Raw genomic sequence first — 22,690 nt, 5'->3', positions numbered from 1 at the left:
AGATCTCACAACTTTTTACGGCGAGACTTGAGGTTTTTACAGAATGTTTTTGATGGCATTTGTTTTTCTAACTAGATGACGCTAGATAAAAATTAATTTGATATTTTAGGAACTAGATGTCGCTACTACCGTTGTTGGGTAATAAAAGTTGACTGTTCAGTGACGCAGTAGTTAAGGTTTCCACGCCACTACCATTGCGTCGGGAGGTCGTGGGTTCAATTCCAACACGGGACCATTATTAGTGCGATCCATAAATAGTTGTTTCCGCATCTGGTTGTACTTTGTGTCCGTTGTTTGTATATTTGTAAAAGTCCCCGCAACACAAGAGCAATTTTTAGCACGGGAGACGTCTTGATAACAAATAAAAGACTGGTTTTATTTAAATCCGAATGTATTTAATGACTAGAGGAATGTACACTTAGGGATATGTATTAAATATATAGCTAAATACTTAAATCTATTACATTTATGTATTCCGAATACAATACATTCAGACATTTTGTTTTGACACTAAGAGAGTTTCGTAATTATTTACAAAATTATTTTTATAATTATTTAATACTCAATTTTATCAACTGTCAGAAAGGGTTCATTTTTAAAACGCTCTTTCCCCCGGTTTTTAGCGGTGGTTTATCTATTCCGTGACGTTTTTTTGTATGAATTTTAACGCTATTGAATAGATAAACTACCGCTAAATGTACCTCAGAAACCGGGGGTTAGTGACTCACCGGTGGGTAAACGCTCAGTATGTTAACTTGTACATTACATCCCAACTAGCACACAAGCGCTATAACAAGCTGCACAATGGCCGGTTAAAGGATTTTTATAACGCCTTAGGCTCCTTAGTAAGAAGTATAGTGGTTCTATAAGCGGCTACAGATCTCTTGTAGCGTCAAATAGGCCCATACTGTCCAGCTTATAGCTCGACATTGGATCTACAGTGGTCGTAAATAGTAATTATAATAGTACGTAGTATAGTAGTAATACAGGAGCGCTAAAATAAGATGAAGGTGGTATAATCGCGCTACAAGAGCTTTTTCGCAGCTTCGTGGCGCTTACCAGCTGTTGTACAGAGGTGGTTAGCGCCACGAGCGTTCGAAAAAGCTCTTGCAGCGCGATTATACCACCTTTACCTTATTTTAGCGCTACTGTGTAACGGTTATAAATGCTAACGCTCTAAATTAGTAATATGGTCGGTTTATAATGGTGTAAACTAAAAATATTGTATTAAAATGAATCATCAGTGACAAATGAGGAGACATTTTATTTTTACGGATTGGATTATGAAAATAACAAGTAGTCTATCGCTTTTATTTCTTTGTGTACGTGATATGAAAGTGCGAGTGCCAGTTTGCTGTCAATATATATGTATATTATCGTCAATATTTTCATGCGCCCTCAAAATATTCAGTTTTAAATGCAAAAATTATATAGATATGTGGATTTGGAAATTGTATTTTGAACATAAATAAGACTTTGAGGGTTACAGATAGTTTAATTAGGGTTATAGATAATATAAAATGATTTTAATTATGTTAACGTTACCAGGCTATAGATTTATATGATCTTCAAAAGATCGTAATAACCTCAAAAAATATGTTTACCAAATGCTGTAATGGCGTCTCGATCAAGCACCTCTCAGAGTTGGTTACATCTACTCTAGCGCCTTAAGCTGTACAAAGGCTCTAGTGTTTGCTGTTGTAGACCTCAAGGTTCTGCAGTTGTGGCATAGGAGTGCTTCAATATAATTGTTTTGGTCGCACACCAGCATTTTACTCGTACTTTTAGGGGTCAGTCGTTGAATATTAAAATAGTTTGAAAATCATTTTTTTTTATTTTATTTTATTTATTTTATTTATTTTATTTATTTTATTTATTTTATTTATTTTATTTATTTTATTTATTTTATTTATTTTATTTATTTTATTTATTTTATTTATTTTATTTATTTTATTTATTTTATTTATTTTATTTATTTTATTTATTTTATTTATTTTATTTATTTTATTTATTTTATTTATTTTATTTATTTTATTTATTTTATTTATTTTATTTATTTTATTTATTTTATTTATTTTATTTATTTTATTTATTTTATTTATTTTATTTATTTTATTTATTTAATTTATTTAATTTATTTTATTTATTTTATTTATTTTATTTATTTTATTTATTTTATTTATTTTATTTATTTTATTTATTTTATTTATTTTATTTATTTTATTTATTTTATTTATTTTATTTATTTTATTTATTTTATTTATTTTATTTATTTTATTTATTTTATTTATTTTATTTATTTTATTTATTTTATTTATTTTATTTATTTTATTTATTTTATTTATTTTATTTATTTTATTTATTTTATTTATTTTATTTATTTTATTTATTTTATTTTATTTTATTTATTCTTTAAAAACAGTTGACAGACTGAACCACCACTGCACCTATGTAAATATATTATGATAATAATTTTAAGCTTTAGTATAAAGGTATATTACTCGGTTATAGCGCTTTAGGTGCTTAACATAATTCTGTAATCCCCATGGCTGTAAAAATGTTTCGAATGATACCTTATACATCTATTTGCCGTACAGAAGCCATATAAATATCTGATATAACGCTCAAGGCGCTATTAAAGACCTACGCAACTCTTTTATAGATGAGTAATACACTAGCCCTAAAAAAATCTGTTATAGAACCTAAGGCATTACAAAAAGCTTATTTACGCTCTTGAGCGCTATAAGCGCAACGCATAACTCCGTTTAAACTCCTTTATCTCCTAAAGTCCCCTTATACAGTTAACGGTGTTATAGAAGATTCCATTAACTCAGTTATACTTCCCTAGGCTGTCTAGCGATGCAATTACATGCTCATATATCACTATAAGTCATTAGTTTCCTACTAAACGGCTACTGTCCCGCCTAGCTGTTAAAGGGTTTTTTAAATAGCTAGTATACAACTTATAGAGAATTGTACAGCATTTGAACGACTCTTATGCAACTATCAGGCTGTATAACGACTGTATAAGCAGCTTGTGTGCTAGTTGGGATAGATGTAGGTGCAGTGTTTCAGCTGAGCGTCTCCGTGATACAAGTCACCGTTGTTGTTTATAACAACAGTTCACCACAAACGTACCACTTTACACTTTTCATTATTACCCAGTTACAAATTCAACGTTAACTTTCACTCTTAAAATTGGTAAAATAAAGAATCAAAATTTTGTTTATTTATTATTTTATAATACATAAGTAGTTTTTAAATAAAATAAATAATGCTTATAAATAAAATTCTTAAGTTCTTTACACAATTGGCTTATAATATCAGCCCTTTTAACTCAAAGGGGTAGTCAGAGTCGTAATACACATAATTTATGATGTTCCCACATTATCATTATAATCTTCAGTTATATAATTTTATCATGCTTGTTAAAATTATATCAATAATAATTTAAAAATCAGGTTATTTTTTAAAAGAGTGTCCAGGAGTTTGTTGGCAGCTCTTCTCATTGGCGCTATCTTCTGAACTGGCGGTAAATTCACTCTCTGTATCATTGACTATCATAAGTGTCAGCATTTGACCTGAATTAATAAATGATTTGATTTCAAAGTTAATTAAAACATAGCTTACAGCGCAATACGATATTTCAAAACAGCTACTATTTTCTTTATGAAGCGTTAAAAACGCTTTTTTGTATAGTACACAATTATTAGTGCGATCCACAAATAATTGTTTCGGTTGTACTTTGTGTCCGTTGTTTGTATGTTTGTAAAAGTCCCCGTGACACAAGATCAATAAAATTACTAGCCCAAAAGTTGTATTAAAAAAATAACAGATGGCGTTATTATCAATTAACAAATAGTATTATGTGGGTACATCATTATTTTAAACATAGTTATATTTAGTTCAATGTACAACTTACATGTTAATTATATAAAATTCATCGTCACTATACTTCTGAAGTCTTTTCACTCACTACGTAACTACATGCTCTTTAAGAGTTTGTTAATACCGGTGTTAATAATCTATCTTTAGATAGAGATAAGGTTAGGATTGACAGTCGTGAGAAGTCAGTCAGTGTGACCTGCGCCGAAATCTCAAGCAATTAATATGTTTAAAACTCTTCCGTTACTGACTGACTGATGGACAACGCACAGTCGAAACTACTGAGCGTACAAACTTGACATTTGCTATGAACATTCCTTAGTAAGTGTAGAGGAGCACTAAGAGAGGATTTTTGGAAAATTCCTCCGCAAAAAAAAAAACACGCGGAAATATCATATCTATATAAAAATGGATTGCTGTTCGTTAGTGTCGCTAAAACTCATGAACGGCTTTACCGATTTGGCTAATTTTGGTCTTGAATTATATGTGTAAGTCCAAATAAGGTGTAAAAAGTGAATAAATTTGAAAATGCGCGGTATTAAATAAAAACAAGGAAGCCTGAGTGGAGCTCTACGCTGGTCAGGTTATAATATAGTCACGATGTTGGACGCCATATAACATCAGTTGGATCTAGGTTTTCATTTGGGAAATTAATTTTTCAAGTTTAAAATTAAGGGGGTAAGTATCTCTATCTAAAGATATTGGACTAAACACCAGTACATATGTCCATCTCATTCGCACTCACACGTTACATATCGTCGTCTCGCTCGTGCGGCGCATGTCGCTGCAACACGGCCAGTCTCTGTTGTGTCACCTCTAGGTGATGTTTCCGCCATTTAATACGACGGTTCTGGAACCAGACTTTTACCTGCAAATAGAATAGAATAAGTCAGGATAATACGTTTTTCGGCTTGAAAGTCTTTAAAAGGTGGAATGGTGAGATCTATATAAGGACTAGCTTGCGTCACATAAGAGAGAATGGGTCTGGTACTGGTACTCTGCTCCTATTGGTCGTAGCGTGATGATATATAGCCTATAGACTTCCTCGATAAATGGGCTATCTAACACTGAAATCTTTTTTCAAACCGTAGTTGTACCTTAGTACCCGAGATTAGCACGTTCAAACAAACAAACAAACTCTTCAGCTTTATAATATTAAGTATAGATGGGTTTTTTAAGATCAAAAATATTTGAGGCTAGGGAAATATCTTACCGGATGCAGCTGAATACCAGTATTTTATATGGAGCGACTGTCTATCAGACCTACACAACACAGAACCTGGGTTATAACAATATACTCTTCGGTAGGACTGGTTGTCAGACTTTCAAGCTTCTGACTAATGTTAACCACTTTCAAAGATCTATGAAAATGACAGCCGGGACCCACGATTTAACGTGCCTTATTTATTATGATTTAACGTGTGATGTATAACAGAACAATTATTGTATCAACCACATTGTAAAACTTTTGGCGATTGAAAAGAGTAGCCGTGAGTTTGTTGCTAGCTCTTCTCATAAGACTGTACACTTTCCGAGCTAGTGATAGATTCAGTAATGGTAACGACTATCATAAGTGTCAATAATTGACCTAAATTAATAAATGATTTGATTTTGATTTTGAAAACAACATTATATTATTACCTGTGCTTCAGTGAGTTGCAGTGCATGCGCCAGATACAATCTCTCAGGCCCCACCATGTACTGCTGTCTTTCAAACTCGGCTTCAAGCCGCTCGAGCTGTTCTGGCGTGAATATCGTACGTATTCGCTTGCTACGACCTGAACTGTGGACAGAGAAGGAGGTAGAAAGAGTGAGAGAGAAGTAGGTGTAGTTAATGCCATCTACCGATGGTTGGAGGAACTAACAATGTTCCCCGTGACGCGGAGCTGTGGGACCTGAGCCTGGACAGGGAATAGGTCCGAGAGGCGGGGTTGTGCTGTGTGTTCCTGGCGCACCCCCTTGAAGTGGAGAGCTAGGGGGGGCAATCTCCATACCCGCCCCCGCTCGAAGGTGGGCCCGCATCCAAGGCGGGCCGTCACCGGTTGGGACGCGGAGTATCCAATTGGAGGTACCGCGTCCTGGCCACGTTATGGTGACCGTGAAAGGAACACCGTCAGGTTTTTAGTCGGTATGCCCACGTTAGCCGGAACGCCTAGCCGGCGGGAGAGCCCGACAGACCCCCGCTTTCCTCCCTGGGGCGGGACATGCAGTAAAAAAAAACTAGCAATGTTGAATCTCGTATTATAAAAGTTGTTCCGTCAGTCAGTTACGAAAGAATTTTTTATAATAACATTAGCTGACCGGGCAAACGTTATTTTGCCATATAAAAAAAAATAGTGCCAGTACGGGGTATGAAAAATAGATGTTGGCCGATTCTCAGACCTACAAATTTGCTCACAAAATTTCATGAGAATCGGTCAAGCCGTTTCGGAGGAGAACGGTAACTAACATTGTGACATGAACATAGCATACTAACCTGTTGGAACATGACATGGAGTGGGTCCTGGAGCTCTTGAGCTGTCCCACCTGCGGCCTCATCTCCGGCCGAGGACTGTCTGCAACAAAACGATCACATTTAGTGCCTTTAACACCTTAAAGTCAACTTGCAAGCGCAAACTACATACTTGTATTTCTACCAAAATATCATTGGACAACTCACACACGGTCATTTGAGTACAAACTAAGCAGAGCTTGTACTGTAACCAAATAACTGATAAACATACTTATAAACAACTAGCTGACCCGCGCAACTTCGCTTGCGTCACTTAAGATAATCATAATTTTCCCCGTTTTTGTAATATTTTTCACTGTTACTCTGCTCCCATTGGTCGTAGCGTGATGATATATAGCCTATAGCCTTCCTCGATAAATGGGCTATCTAACACTGAAAGAATTTTTCAAATCGGACCAGTAGTTCCCGAGATTAGCGCGTTCAAACAAACAAACAAACAAACTCTTCAGCTTTATAATATTAGTATAGATATACATAGCTGACCCGCGCAACTTCGCTTGCGTCACATAAGAGAATCATAATTTTCCCCGTTTTTGTAACATTTTTCACTGGTACTCTGCTTCTATTGGTCGTAGCGTGATGATATATAGCCTATAGCCTTCCTCGATAAATAGGCTATCTAACACTGAAAGAATTTTTCAAATCGGACCTGTAGTTCCCGAGATTAGCGCGTTCAAACAAACAAACAAACAAACAAACAAACAAACTCTTCAGCTTTATTATATTAGTATAGATATACTTCTAAATACATACTTATATAGATATATTAATATCCAGGCTCAGAACAAATAAATACTCGTGCTCAAAAATGGTCTCGGGTGGGATTCGAACCCACCACACGCGGCGCTTTGGTTATTGCAGCGAGGTGACCACTTTAACCACTGTGCCAAATGGAACTCCAAAGTATGCAGTTAGCGCTTACGAGTTTAACGAAGTCATTCATAGTCTCATAGGTCCGTTCCGCAGTGGAAACTGGGCTTAATCCGTGGCGCACCGCCCATAATATAGGCTTTATACGATTTAAAGCGTTTAAGGCGATTGAATACGACTGCCGCGGAGATATTAGGTCGGGGAAAAAGTCTTTCCGCATTATAGTATGTATGAACTTGTAATAAAATCTCTTTGGCTTCAACAATCACAAATGAGTACACGGATCATTAGGTTTCTTTCAGTGAGCTCGTTGGGTACCCAAATATCGAGCTTTTTTGTGTAGAGAAAAGATTTTATTACAAGTTCATACATACTGTAATACGAAAAGACTTTTTCCCCGACTTAATACATTAAACCCTCGTTCGAGCAAAAAAGTAGTACTTCTAAGATTTTCTGTTAAAAATTCCTCAGAGATTGCCCGGAGTAAGAAAGTTGAGGTCGTAGACCTCCGTGCCTCGGAGAGCACGTAAAGCCGTCAGTCCTGCGCCTGACCTCTCACTGGTGGTGTCGGTTATCCGTCCCACCAGACTATGAGACTAAAGAATACAGAGTGTACCTGTGTATTGTGCACACACTTGGACACTATAAACAAAGTCCTGCACAGTCGGCTGGTTTCAATGAAACTGACCGCCGTAGCCGAATACCGGCCAGCAGGACATCATGATTAACTTACTCTATTCAAACCCGGCCAGCTATGCTACGTTAATCTGAAGTGTCGTTACAATTTTGATAGTGGATCACTTTCAGGTACTTTTCTAAACAGATTTTTGGTTTCGTTCTATCACAGTCATGTTATAGTAGGTTTAGAAGATTCAAATTTAATTCAAACAAAGCTTGAAAATGAATGAAATTGGGGTTAGAATAAGCCGATTTTTATTTTTAGATTTGAATATGTAACTCACACACGGTAATTTAATTTCAAACTAAGCAGAGTGTATTATAGTAACCAAATCTATACTAATATTATAAAGCTGAAGAGTTTGTTTGAACGCGCTAATCTCAGGAACTACTGGTCCGATTTGAAAAATTCTTTCAGTGTTAGATAGCCCATTTATCGAGGAAGGTTATAGGCTATATATCATCACGCTACGACCAATAGGAGCAGAGTACGAGTGAAAAATGTTACAAAAACGGGGAAAATTTTCACCATTCTCTCTTATGTGACGCAAGCGATGTTGCGCGGGTCAGCTAGTAACTTATAAACATACTTATATTCTTCTAAATACATATTTATATAGATACATTAACAAGCTCAGAACAGATACTTGTGCTCATCACACAAATATTAGTCCCGGGTGGGATTGGAACCACACGCGGCGCTACGGTTATTGCGGCGAGGTGACCACGTTGACCACTGCGTCATACGTAGGTACAGTTTTTATAAACCAAAATGTTTCCACGAGTCTTTTTCATTATTATTTAGACGACTGTTTTCTTATGTGACGTAAGCGAAGTTGCGGAGGTCAGCTGTCATTTATATAGGGGTGGTTTGTTAAATCAAAGGGCAAAAAGAGCATTGTTACATGCTCCGTCGGACTCGGAACATTAAAATGCCGACGGCGCACGGCGAGGGCGTTTTAGAGCTAATTAAAATACGTAAGTCCAATAATATTAGATCTTTGACAGTCGTTAACAATAGTCAGAAGCTTGATAGTCTGACAACCAGTGTTAGTATCGTGTTATAAGCCAGGTAACTGTGTTGTGGAGGTCAGATAGACAGTCGCTGCATGTAAAATACTGGTATTCAGTTGCATCCGGTGAGAATGGAAGCCGACTAGAATATAGTTAGAAGAAAGACTGAAGACTGCTTGTAGGAATTTTAAGCTTCTGACTACTGTTAACGACTGTCAAAGGTCTTCGAAATTGACAACCGGGACCCACAATTTAACGTGCCTTCCGAAACACGGATGCTCTTGTGTCGCGGGGACTTTTACAAACATACAAACGGACTCAAAGTACAACCAGACACGAAACAATTATTTGTGGTTAGCAGAAATAATTGTCTACGTGGGAATCGAACCCACAACCTCCCGGCGCAATGGTAGCAGCGTGGCGACCTTAACCACTGCGCCACGGAGGCAGTAAATTCCAAACTAAGCAGAATTTGTACTATGGTTACTGTGTGGGCCAGTTAGCTTCACACACTTGCACTAATGCTGGGGCTACATTAGCGGGCTATGGCGAATATTCGTGTTAACGCGATGAATGTGGCCGGGTTCATCGTGTCAGCGCGTAGTATTCGTTCGAAGACGATGTAGTATCGAGGAGCTGTCGGTAAACTGGCGCGAATCAAAGAGATTTGTCGCGCCAATATTCGCTTAGGTGGCTACATCTACGTCAATTCAGTGTCGTCCAGACTTTGAAGCGAGACGGACGTGCATTTAATTTTTTACACTATGGAGTGGAGTAACGAAAAAGTGTTAGAATTCATTCAATTTTATAGCACAAGGCACGATGCATCGCGTCAACTCGACACGAATCTTCGCCCGCCTTAATGTAGACAAGAACATCGCCCATACCCGAACACGATGTTTTTGTCGCGCCAACACCATACGAATCTTCGCTCGCTAATGTAGCCCCAGCATAATAGTAAAGTAGAGTAGAGTTAAGTTAAGTTTAGGAGCACTAATAGAAAGATAGCCACAAAGTTAAAAACTGTATATTAAGTTAAAGTTAAAGAGTAAAGTTACAATAAATAACGGTAGCTAGTCTTCCCTTGATAGTTTTCACTGCGTAAAGTTAAGAGGTACTCGCTAATTATTACATAATTTCTCATTAATATAGACGGTATTGCACAATATTAAGTGACGCAGGTTGTTACTGCGTCTGGCGTAAATGCTGAGTAGGCGTATGAGCTGGGTCGGCGTATGAGCCGAGTCAGCGTATGTACGGTCATCAACCCGTACAGTTACCAAATAACTGATAAACATACTTATATACTTCTAAATACAAACTTATATAGATAAATTGACAACCAGGCTCAGAATAAATACTCGTGCTCATCACACAAAGATTTGTCCCGGGTAGGATTTGAGAACCTACCACACGCGGCGCTACGGTTATTGCGGAGAGGTGACCGCTTAAACCACTGCGCCAAACGTGCAGTTGACTCAATATATAGTTTCTATAAAAGATGTATTTAGTTGTCCAGAGATTAGCAAGTATCCTAGCACAGATCAAATAATCAGATGTACTGATATTCAAGTTTAAAGGGTGAACTTTACATCTAACGAGGGGGGTGTGCGTTGACCCAAAGGGATTACTTATAATCCCTCCCTAAGTGTTTGTTAGTAACTGGCTATTAATGCAGGTGGACAGTATTGTTTCGTTGATTAGGTAAATAATAATGGTTTAAGCATTATTAACTTTGTTAAAAAGGAGGTAGAGAGCTTTGTCATATATCTACCCTCTTATGCATAAACACACTATAAACCTATTTTAGTTAAAAAGCTGCTATAATATGTTTTCAGTTTTTCATTTCGCTAAGGAGTGAAAGAAACAAAACATTTTATAAGGCTTTCATAACTTCATATACTTTTATGAATAAGAGGGTTAGTGTATAATTTATTTAATAACCAGCTGACTGGGCAGCTCCGCTCATGCTTTCTTATTATTTACTACCATGCATTTTCAAATTTATTCACCTTTTACACCACAAATAATTCAAGACCGAAATTAGCCAAATCGCTCCAGCCGTTCTCGAGTATTAGCGGGACTAACGAACAGCAATTCATTTTTATATTTATAGATAGATTTGATTGTTATTTTTTTAATTATTATATTAATGTTTCCGTTCCGTTTGCGATAGAAACCAAGCTTTAGTGTTGTATACCTCCGTCAACCGCGCACTTTGCATTCGCATGACTTAAGAACTGTTATCTAAATTAACAGCAATCGGGACCGACGTTTGCCCGAAACACGGATGATTAGTATTTTGCATCTACAGGGTGTCCCAAAACTCAACGATAATCTGAGACAGGATGAAAGGCCAAGTCATACCGGCTAAAGGAAAAATAAAAAAAAAATTCCATATCACTTAGTTCAGCAATAATAGACACTTTTCAAAAAAGTTGAAAATCCACACCCTTGGTCGCATTTTCAAGTCCTGTGATCACCAATGTCACAATTTCGCTGTGTTTTTTTTAATTTCGTGATCTTAATTAAATATGCTATTAATCGTATAACAAATTAATGCACAAAACATTGTTAATTTAATAAAAAAAGTTAAGTTTTAGTGAGTCATCTTTCTCAAAAATATCGTTAGTCAACTTTGACGCTTCATACTGAAAAAAAAATGTACTACACTACCCTTGGCAAGTTATTTCAAAAGTAGGCGCATTTAATCAAGATTTCAAAATAGTATAACACTTGCCACTTTTCTTGCCATTAAAAATGTTATTTTTATTTAAACGAAGAGTATCCTCGCAAATGGATCGGACGCAGTGGTACAATTTTATGGCATCCTCGTTCCCCCGATCTAAATCTAGTAGATATTTTTTACTGGGAATGCATAAAAGAAAAAGTCTATTCAAAATCAATACAAAATCTATCAGAACTTTGCCAGAAAATTGACACAGCGTCAGAGGAAATAAATGCAAGGAATTTTGCTTGACTGGTGAAAAAATCTTTTGTACGTCGTTGCAGAGCCTGTATTCGTGCCACAGGAAAGCAATTATTTTTCTGTAATATTTGTCTTTAACAAATATTTAATGTAATAAACATAATAAGTTATAATAATTAAAAAAAAAACAATGAACGAACCATCCATCTTATTTAATTATTCTCCTTAAACTAAAGTAATTCCGAATTGTTTTCCTCTAGCATGAATTCAGGCTCTGCAACGCCTTACAAAAGACCTTTGCACCAGTCAATCAAAATTCCTTGCATTTATTTCCTCTGACACTGTGTCAATTTTCTGGCAAAGTTCTGATAGATTTTGTATTGATTTTGAATAGACTTTTTCTTTTATGCATTCCCAGTAAAACATATCTACTAGATTTAGATCGGGGGAACGAGGATGCCATAAAATTGTACCACTGCGTCCGATCCATTTGCGAGGATACTCTTCGTTTAAATAAAAATAACATTTTTAATGGCAAGAAAAGTGGCAAGTGTTATACTATTTTGAAATCTTGATTAAATGCGCCTACTTTTGAAATAACTTGCCAAGGGTAGTGTAGTACATTTTTTTTTCAGTATGAAGCGTCAAAGTTGACTAACGATATTTTTGAGAAAGATGACTCACTAAAACTTAACTTTTTTTATTAAATTAACAATGTTTTGTGCATTAATTTGTTATACGATTAATAGCATATTTAATTAAGATCACGAAATTAAAAAAAACACAGCGAAATTGTGACATTGGTGATCACAGGACTTGAAAATGCGACCAAGGGTGTGGATTTTCAACTTTTTTGAAAAGTGTCTATTATTGCTGAACTAAGTGATATGGAATTTTTTTTTTATTTTTCCTTTAGCCGGTATGACTTGGCCTTTCATCCTGTCTCAGATTATCGTTGAGTTTTGGGACACCCTGTATATTACAATCTGCATTTACATACATAGGTACATACATAAAATCAAGCCTTCTTCCCGTACGGTTGGAAGAGAGAAAAGAGAACGTCACTTGGTACGATCCTTACAAACTTCCCTTGCTTCATTCACATACATATATGTTGTCATACAGGAAAAATAGATAATAATAATTCAATATCTATTTAAAAAATTGTATTTTGTTATAAATATCGAATTTATGTCCAGAAATACAAGACGTGGATAGCCAACGGATATTGAATCCTATGTGTACGTTGAGTTTTTGAGGTACATTTAGCAGTATATTGAGGCGCCCGTAGCAAGTTGCGCTCACCGGCCGGTAAACGATCTGTGGGTTTAGCAAGCCTTGGCGCGGTCATTCCTTAGATGGGTGACCGCATAGTGGTATTTGAACTGGGCGTCTCCGTGCTTCGGAGGGCACGTAAAAAGTCGGTCGCGGTTGTTGTCAATTAAGATAACAGTCGTTAAGCCACGCCAAAGGCCTTCGGGCGGCTTGAACAACTTTGACACTAGGTTGACCACTAACCATACGATAAGAAGATAAGAAGAAGCGGTATTTATCGATTCAATAGTGTCAAAACTCATATATAAAAACGCTATTGAGGGGGTTAGATGTTTTGTTATTCTTACAGCAGCCGTTGCCCAACAGTGGGACGAGGTTAGTAATAAAATAAATACTTAAAACTTATACTAAGTGCTAGTTTTATAGTGTGTGATAAAAAGTGTCTTATATCCTATCTGACAAATATTATTTCACCTGAAAACCTTCATAATATACTGCCTGTGTCACGGTTGGTAGTGTATGCTACTGCCGCGGAAGTTTCGGATTCGAATGCCGGGTCGGGCCTAAAAGTATTTCTGAGATTTTCTGATAAAAAATTCTCGTAGATTGCCCGGAGTTAGGAAGTAGAGATCTTAGACCTCCGTGCTTCGGAGAGCATGTGTCGCCGTCGGTCCTACGCCTGACCTCTCACTGGTCGTGTCGGTTATCCGTCCCACCAGACTATGAGAGTGAACTGAGTGATGGAATAGAGAGTGTACCTGTGTATTGTGCACACACTTGGCCACTATATACAAAGTCCTGCACAGATGGCTGGTTCAAATGAAACTGACCGCAGTAGCCGGATCGGCAGGGACATTATTATATTACGATACTTATTCGGGGGTTCTAAAACCAACTATAATAATCATTTCTTAGCCTACTTCTAGCTATGGCGGTAATTAACATACAAAAACCTTTCTCGTCGACCACTCTCTGTCTATGGGCAAAAATTATAAAGAAGAGGTCTTTATTTACCGACGTTAAACGACGGAGGATCTCTGGTCAAAGCTTTTTTTTTTTTTTTTTTTTAATAACCCATATCTGTCCCACTGCAGGGCAAGGGTCTCCTCCCAAACGAGGGGGAGGGGTTAGGCCTTGAGTCCACCACGCTGGCCAAGTGCGGGTTGGGGACTTTGCATGCCCTCAATAAATGTATTAAACAAATTTTAGGCATGCAAGGTTTCCTCACGATGTTTTCCTTCACCGTTAGAGCAAGTGATAATTATTTCTAATACACACATAACTTCGAAAAGTCATTGGTGTGTTGCCTCGGATTCGAACCTGCGACCACTTGCGTGGGAGGTGCCAACTTAAACCACTTGGCTATCACTGCTCTCTTTTTTTTTATATTTATTTATTTATTTATTTATTTATTTCAAACTTTATATACAGAGCTGTATAAAGGCGGACTTAATGCCAGGGGCATTTTCTGCCAGTCTACCTTGGGGTGATGCAGAGATTTTTATGAAGGTGTTAAAAAGAGGAAGGAGAGTGAGTTGAGAAAGGGTGTACAAATAAATAATAATAGGTGTAGGCAATATGAGGAGTAAATAAATAATAATATGAAGTATATACACACAAAATAAAAGATACAAATATGCATACATATTAGCTACATAAATATAAATAACATACAGTAAATATATACAGAAATATATATAGAATAGGTATATATAAGAATATATATATATATATAAATAAACTAAGATAACTGTGACGATTCTGCAACTTTGTTCACTAAAAGATCACGTACTTTGCTCTTGAACGTAAGTCGGTATTTATTCTCGCTTATCTTTTTACATAGTGTTCAAATGTTTAAAATACTTATAGATATTTTGTTTAATAATAATATAATTATTAATGAGCGTATAGTAATTACCACGACGTAATAATGTGTCTTAATTTTAATCTATACTTTATATTATAAAGCTGAAGAGTTTGTTTGTTTGTTTGTTTGAACGCGCTAATCTCAGGAACTACTGGTCCGATTTGAAAATTCTTTCAGTTTTAGATAGCCCATTTATCGAGGAAGGCTATAGGCTATATATCATCACGGTACGATCAATAGGAGCAGAGTACCAGTAAAAAATGTTACTCTCTTATGTGACGCATGCAAGTTGCGCGGGTCAGCTAGTCTTGAAATAAATATGTAACTATTTTCACGATCGATGTAATTTGATCGAAACGTCGGGTAAACGCATAATTTATCCTAAACTTCAATTTTCGATAGCGTTTAAGACCCGTTACATTATAATATAATGTGTACAAATCGAGAGAGTTTAAAATCGCCCCTAGCAAATCTTAAATACATTTGGGCTAATGGGTTCTTAATTTATTTATTGTTCATCATTTTTACCGAAAACTACAAACTGTCAAAGTTATTCTTGACACACGTTAGCAAACTAACCAAAGACAACCGTCAATTTTCAAACATCGTTTTAAAAAAGCACTTACCTTGTCTCATTCCCGTCGGTACTCCGACCATACTTCTGCAATATCCATCATTTAGTCTCTGCACATCATGGCCGGCGTACAAATAATTCTGCAACTGTCTCTGATTCTGATGCAAGCGTTCTTGCACGCTTAAATTCATAACGTCTTCATCTCCATTTGTCAGACCTAAAATGGCCGCAATCGTAAAAGATTTCCCGCCTAAATTCGTTCCTTTTCCTGTCAAATCAACGCCAAAAGCTGACTGACTGTCCCCATCGTCTATTGTAGACACGGGCGATGATGATCTATCAACGTTTTCGGTAAATCTGTCGCCATTTTCCGTAAAATCTCCGGTGTATTTCTCTTCCCCGTCGGATATGGCCGAAAGTCGGTCTACATTTTGCTGGTAAGCCGAGACAGCTAGCAAATCTGTTAAATTAGCGGGATACATATTTGTATTTTGTCTATGTTCCATGTTTAATTGACTTTATAATTTTGACACATTGTTTTTTTTATTCAACTTTTTTTTTAAACACACATTGTTCTTTTTTTTTTGTTAATATAAAGCACTGTTACACGTCACTTTATTTTAATCGTATTATTGGGTTACTTAATTAATTTTATATTAGTTAATTAGTTAGTTTAGTAACACGACTATCCCGATTGAGTTTCTGATGTGTATTGCTTGCGGTTTTGATTTTAAAAGAGGCACAATTTTAAAATTGATGGGGCGGGGTTGCTACGATCGGTTCGGTGTGGAAAAAATGACATCGTGAACGGTCAATTGGGGGGTGGGGATGGGAATGAGGGAGAGGGGTGATATCTGAGGGTTGTGATTGGCTGGTGGTGCGCATGCGTGGTGGGGGGTGGGGCCAGATTGCGAGGGTGTGGTTTAGCAGTGATTTGCGGTCGGCAAAAGCTTTTGATTGAGACAGGCACGGTTTTAGAAATATTTTAGCGTATCTTATTTAATTTGTATTGTCGTAATTTTGCTAGCCAGTTTAGATTTAAATTAAAAAAATTACATACAAATTACGTAATTACATACATATGTACATAAAATTATACCTTATTCTCATAGGGGTAGACAGAGACCGGGGAATTATTGAAGAAATTATGACGTTAAAACTCTGTTATTTCAGTGTTAACAAACACGCAAAGCTCAAACGTAAGGTAAAATGCGTGTTGGCGTTAATTCTCGTATTCTATTATACATTAAACATGCAACGCGAGAGTTTAAAAGTTATGGTAAATAAATAGGGGATTTACATAAATCATACTAGGCAAAGTACCTCAGCTAGAGCCTTTATTTTAATACTAATAAGAACATCAATAAAACAGGGAAGCCTGATCTCTACCACTATCGACTATCACAAAGGTAAAATATTATGTATTCAGTATTGTATCGATTGTAGAGAACCTTCGGTTTTTGTCTCAAATATACTTACTGAAATTTTCTAATTTACACTAAAAAAGTGGTCGTATTTGGCTACCACCTAAAGATAAGCTTTTTTTTGTATAATAACCTCTTTTCAACTGTTCTTACTTAGCTAAGTTACCTAAACTTAGCTAAGTATAAACTGTTATTTTATATAAAAAAAAAACTGGCTGACACGTGCAGCTCCGCTCACGCTTTCTTGTTTTTATTTAATACCGCGCATTTTCATATTTATCCATCTTTTTACACCTTCTCTGGACTTTCACAAATAATTCAAGACCAAAATTAGCCAAATCGGTCCAGCCGTTCACGAGTTTTAGCGAAACTAACGAACAGCAATTCATTTTTTATACTTATATTATATAAATATATATAATGCTTTCTTTAGAAACAAACAATTAAGAAAGTGCCTACCTACATTGCCAATCTTAATTGACATTTTACGGTACATACAAATATACCTATTAATGTCTACTTTCAAAGAAATTTTTCACAATTTTCAGTATTCCCTCTTCTCCAAATCCGTCCCGGTCCGTCTTGCGTCCCTCCCCGCGTCCCTCCCTCTGCCTCTCATGAAACAATTTAATATCATAATCTGTGCCCGATACTCCACACAGCTACGAATTATATAGATATGCTATTCAAATTATATCATTGAGAGTATAACTTTAAATTGTATTGTCGTATGGTTAGTGGTAGCCAGTTGTACTCACCGGTCGGTAAACGATCTGTGGGTTAAGCAACCGTTGACGCGGTCATTCTATAGATGGGTGACCGCATAGTGGAATTTGAGCTGAGCGTCTCCGTGATTCGGAGGGCACGTAAAATGTCGGTCCCGCTTGTTGTCGATAAAGATAACAGTCGTTAAGCCATGTCAATGGCCTTTCGGGCGGCTTGAACAACTTTGACACTAGGTTGACCACTAACCATACGATAGATAGATAGATAGAGGTCGACCTAGTGTCAATGTTTTGAATGCCTTTATGGCACTGTGGTTTAGGTCGCCACGCCGCTACCATTGCGTTGAGAGGCCGTGGGTTCGATTCCCACACGGAACAATTGTTTCGTGTCTGGTTGTACTTATTGTCCGTCGTTTGTATGTCTGTAAATTCCCCGCGACACAAGAGCAATTCTTTATGCGGGAGTTGTCTTTAAAAATAAATTATATTATTGAGAGTTTAACTTTAAAGTAGTTGCATTTCAATGGCGCTCACCGGTCGGTAAACGATCTGTGGGTTAAGTAAACCTTGGTGTGGTCATTCCATAGATGGGTGATCGCGTAGTGGTGTATAAGCTGAGCGTCTCCGTGCTTCGGAGGGCACGTAAAAGGTCCCGATTTTGTCATTTGAGTATTACAGGCGTGGTATCTTTAATTCAAGATTGCCTACTGAACAATTATGAGTTCGTAGAACATCGTAGAGGTCGCGTAGCACTGCTACGAAAAAATGGAGCTACGAAGATTGAATTACTGTTTTTCAAAATGTTTGAAGTTGTCATACTTATCTTAAATTGATATATACAAATAGCAGATTATTATTAATGACTAGTTTTAGTCTTCGATTCCTTCTCATTATTATTATAATAATAATAATAAATTTAACCCATTCATGTCCCACTGCTGGGCAAGGGTCTCCTCCCGTAATGAGGCAGGGGTTAGGCCTTGAGTCCACCACGCTGGCCAAGTTGGGACTTTGCATGCCCTCAATAAATGTTTTAAACAAATTTTTAGGCATGCAACGTTTCCTAACGATGTTTTCCTTCACAGTTGGAGCATGTGATTATTATTTCTAATACACACATAACTTCGAAAAGTCAACTTATACCACTCGGCTATCAGCATTATTATTATCATCTCATTATTTACTTACCGACGGCAAATGAAAAATAATGTATTATTAATTATAGTTTCCAAATATCTTAATATTATAACACACTCGTATCAAAAATTGTGTATTTATCTAACGTTATTCGAGAATAATAGATCAGTATGTTAACTTGTACATTACATAGATGTAGGTGCAGTGTTTCAGCTGAGCGTCTCCGTGATACAAGTCACCGTTGTTGTTTATAACAACAGTTCACGACAAACGTACCACTTTGACACTAGGTTGACTACAAAAATTATAAATTTTCGATATTCAATTATACAATTGTAATAATAACTACTTGATAATAATTTATATTGGATTATTCACAATCGAAGTTATGTGTGTATTACAAATTTTAATAATGATCACTTGCTCTAACGGTGAAGGAAATCATCGTGATGAAACCTTGCATGCCTGAGAATTATTTAACACATTTCTTGAGAACATGCAAAGTTCCCAACCCGCATTTCTTCTTCTTATCGTATGGTTAGTGGTCAACCTAGAGTAACAAACATCCATACATACATACTCACAAACTTTCGCATTTATAATATTAGTAGGACGTATGTATATGGGTGCAATCATTCGTGGCTATAAATCTTTATTTAATTAAAACGCCATGGTTTAGAACGGCTAAATCTATGGGAAGGCTCTAACGCCAGTTATTGGATATTCTGATTGATAGCCTAATAGCCGATAGCCTTTAGTTTTGTGTTTCATGTCATATGTATGTATAGACATGTAAAAACACAGCATAGCCAGTATCGTGGGACTTGTAATTATGTCTTTCAGTCTAGCCTTTCTTACAACTATGTTGGAGTCGGCTTCCAGTCTCACCGGATGCAGCTGAATACCAGTGTTTTACATGGAGCGACGGTTATAACATGATACTAAGTAAGACTGGTTGTCAGACTTTCAATCGTCTAGCGAATGTCAAATTCTTTGAAAATCTACAATATAACGTGCTTTCCGAAACACGGAGGAACTCGATATGTATAAGATGGTCACCCATCTACAGAACAACCCCTGCAATTGTAGCTTAACCTCAGAGATCGATCAGTGCGGCTGTTCTTAACTAATCTTTCAATCTCGCCGGATGCAGATGAATACCAGTATTTTAAATGGAGCAACTGTCTATCGGACCTGCACAACACAGTTACCTGGGTTATAACGCGAATACCCACGCAAATTCGCTTGCATCACATAAGAGAGAAAACATTTTTTACTGGTACTCTGCTCCTATTGATCGTAGCGTAATGATATATAACCTATAGCCTTCGTCGATAAATGGGCTATCTAACACTGAAAAAAATTTTCAAATCGGACCAGTAGTTCCTGAGATTAGCGCGTTCAAACAAACTCTTCAGCTTTATAATATTAGTATAGATACCTTTCGGTTGTCAGACTTTAATGCAAGATGTAAAACGTATGTTTTCTTAAATTAATATTCAAACAACAATATAACAAGTGCACCCTACGAACAATAATTGTCACAGTCAATAGTTACCCTTAACAAATATTTATTAAACTTTCACCCCTCTTATACAGGGACGACAAAAAGTACAAAATGGACGCCCGCAATCGGATGATGCGCTTTTTGATCGGGCCACCCTGATTTTGCTAGGGCTGGCACTGGATTATTTTTGTTTGAAAGGTTGATTTTTGATTCTATTAGATATTTAGCTGACTTGGTAAAAGGAGGTTTGTAGTTCAGATTTATTTTTGTTTAGGTATATAAATAACTAGCTGACCCGCGCAACTTCGCTTGCGTCACATAAGAGAGAATGGGTCAGAATTTTCCATGTTTTTGTAATACTTTTACTGTTACCTACTCTGCTCCAATTGGTCGTAGCGTGATGATATAAAATATGCTTTTTTTCACGAAAAATATTCTCAAAATTATTTATATCTCTCAGTATAACGAAGTCGCGCTAAGGCATATCCGCCATTAAAACAGTTGCCATGGCAACGGAATTTTGTTAATTCAATGTCATTATAATATTGATTTTTCGCGACTTCGTTGAATTTTCTGAATTTTCCCGGGAAATGCGTCATTTTCCCGGGGTAAAAAGTAGCCTATGTCCTTTCTCGGGTATCAAAATATCTCCATACCAAATTTCATGCAAATTGGTTTAGTAGTTAAGACGTGATTGAGTAGCAGACAGACAGACAGACAGACAGACAGACAGACATACAGACAGAGTTACTTTCGCATTTATAATATTAGTATGGATTGATTAGGTATGCCGAGATTGATTAGAAACTTTACTTTAACCCTTAATATAATCTATCATATAACAATAAAATTTTAAATTGATTATTTACAATTTATAAAATATATGTTATAACCCAGGTATCTGTGTTGTAGAGGTCAGACAGACGGTCGCTGCATGTAAAATACTGGTATTCAGCTGCATCCGGTGAGACTGGAAGCCGACTCCAACATAGTTGGAAGAAAGGCTAGACTGATAAAAGATATTTTGACTTAACCAAACTACATTATGGAAATTTTGAAAACATCGTGATGCAACCTGGCATGCTTGAGAGTTCTTTAAAACAGTTTTGTTAGAGCCGTTCTAAAATGTACATTGATTTTTTCCGCAATGAAATAAAAATACTTATAAAATAAATTAAAGACAAAAAATAAAATCTCATTCGTACCAGCCCTATCTAACGGTGAACGTCAAAGCTGCACTCAGGGCTGTCGCAACGGTGATTAACATTCCACTCCGTAATACCAGCTCGTATATTAAGTGGGTAATCGGTGGAACTGACAACCCTAACGTATTGCTTTTTTTATAGACAATTATTTTATTTTATCTGTGCAAGTGCATCTTTGAGTGTATCTTTATTGTATTTAATAAAGTATTTAATCTTGCATTGAAGAAAATAGATTTTTATTACGTTCTAGCTGACCCGCGCAACTTCGCTTGCGTCACATAAGCGAGAATGGGTCAAAATTTTCCCCGTTTTTCTCACACTTTTCACTGGTACTCTGTTCCTATTGGTCGTAGCGTGATGATATATAGCCTATAGCCTTCCTCGATAAATGGACTATCTAACACTGAAAGAATTTTTCAAATCGGACCAGTAGTTCCTGAGATTAGCGCGTTCAAACAAACTCTTCAGCTTTATAACATTAGTATATATATATTTGTATTTGTTAGGTATAAAGAATAATGTCGCCCTGGCCGATTTTGGCTACAGATCGGTCAGTTTCATTGAAACCAGCCAACTGTGCAGGACTTTGTTTATAGTGTCCAAGTGTGTGCACAATACACAGATACACTCTCTATTCCTTTACTCTTGTAGTCCGGCGGCCAAAGAGATCTCGCTTTACTAGCAATAAGATTGATATTTTAAACTGCACGTTTGTCGCAGTGGTTAACGTGGTCACCTCGCCGCAATAACCGTAGCGTCGCGTGTGGTTCCAATCACACCCGGGACTAGTATTTGTGTGATGAGCACGAGTATCTGTTCTGAGCTTGTTAATGTATCTATATAAGTATGTATTTACAAGTATATAAGTATGTTTATCAATTATCTGGTTATAGGACAAGCTCTGCTTAGTTTGGAATTAATGACCGTGTGTGAGTTGTCCAAATATATTTATTTATCAATTCTATTTTGTTAAAAACATAACATTAAATTTCCACAATAAAATACAAACGTCAAAAATGACAGTTAAATTCCCGCCAAAACACTTGACCATAGAGAAAAAAATTTAATTGTTTTCGGCCACGTGCTGG

The 22,690-nt window shown here is 36.4% G+C and overlaps 2 protein-coding genes across 3 annotated transcripts in view; one reads left to right on the top strand and one right to left on the bottom strand.

Moving 5' to 3' along the window:
* Positions 1-22,690, top strand: part of gkt (tyrosyl-DNA phosphodiesterase glaikit) — a 62,621-nt gene that overhangs the window by 14,909 nt on the left and 25,022 nt on the right. The gene's annotated exons all lie outside the window — the stretch shown is intronic.
* On the bottom strand, positions 4,424-16,364 carry LOC142985338 (uncharacterized). The gene is made up of 4 exons (XM_076133448.1): positions 15,657-16,364; positions 6,362-6,440; positions 5,527-5,668; positions 4,424-4,753 (listed from the first exon to the last, which is right to left on the bottom strand). Exons 1-4 carry the CDS (start codon positions 16,108-16,110, stop codon positions 4,634-4,636), a joined length of 795 nt encoding a protein of 264 aa, XP_075989563.1. The 5' UTR covers positions 16,111-16,364; the 3' UTR covers positions 4,424-4,633.

Source organism: Anticarsia gemmatalis, chromosome 29 (assembly GCF_050436995.1).
Source record: "Anticarsia gemmatalis isolate Benzon Research Colony breed Stoneville strain chromosome 29, ilAntGemm2 primary, whole genome shotgun sequence".
NCBI lineage: Eukaryota > Metazoa > Arthropoda > Insecta > Lepidoptera > Erebidae > Anticarsia > Anticarsia gemmatalis.
Note: the sequence above shows the minus strand (reverse complement) of the source record. Positions and strands in the feature narration are given on the sequence as shown.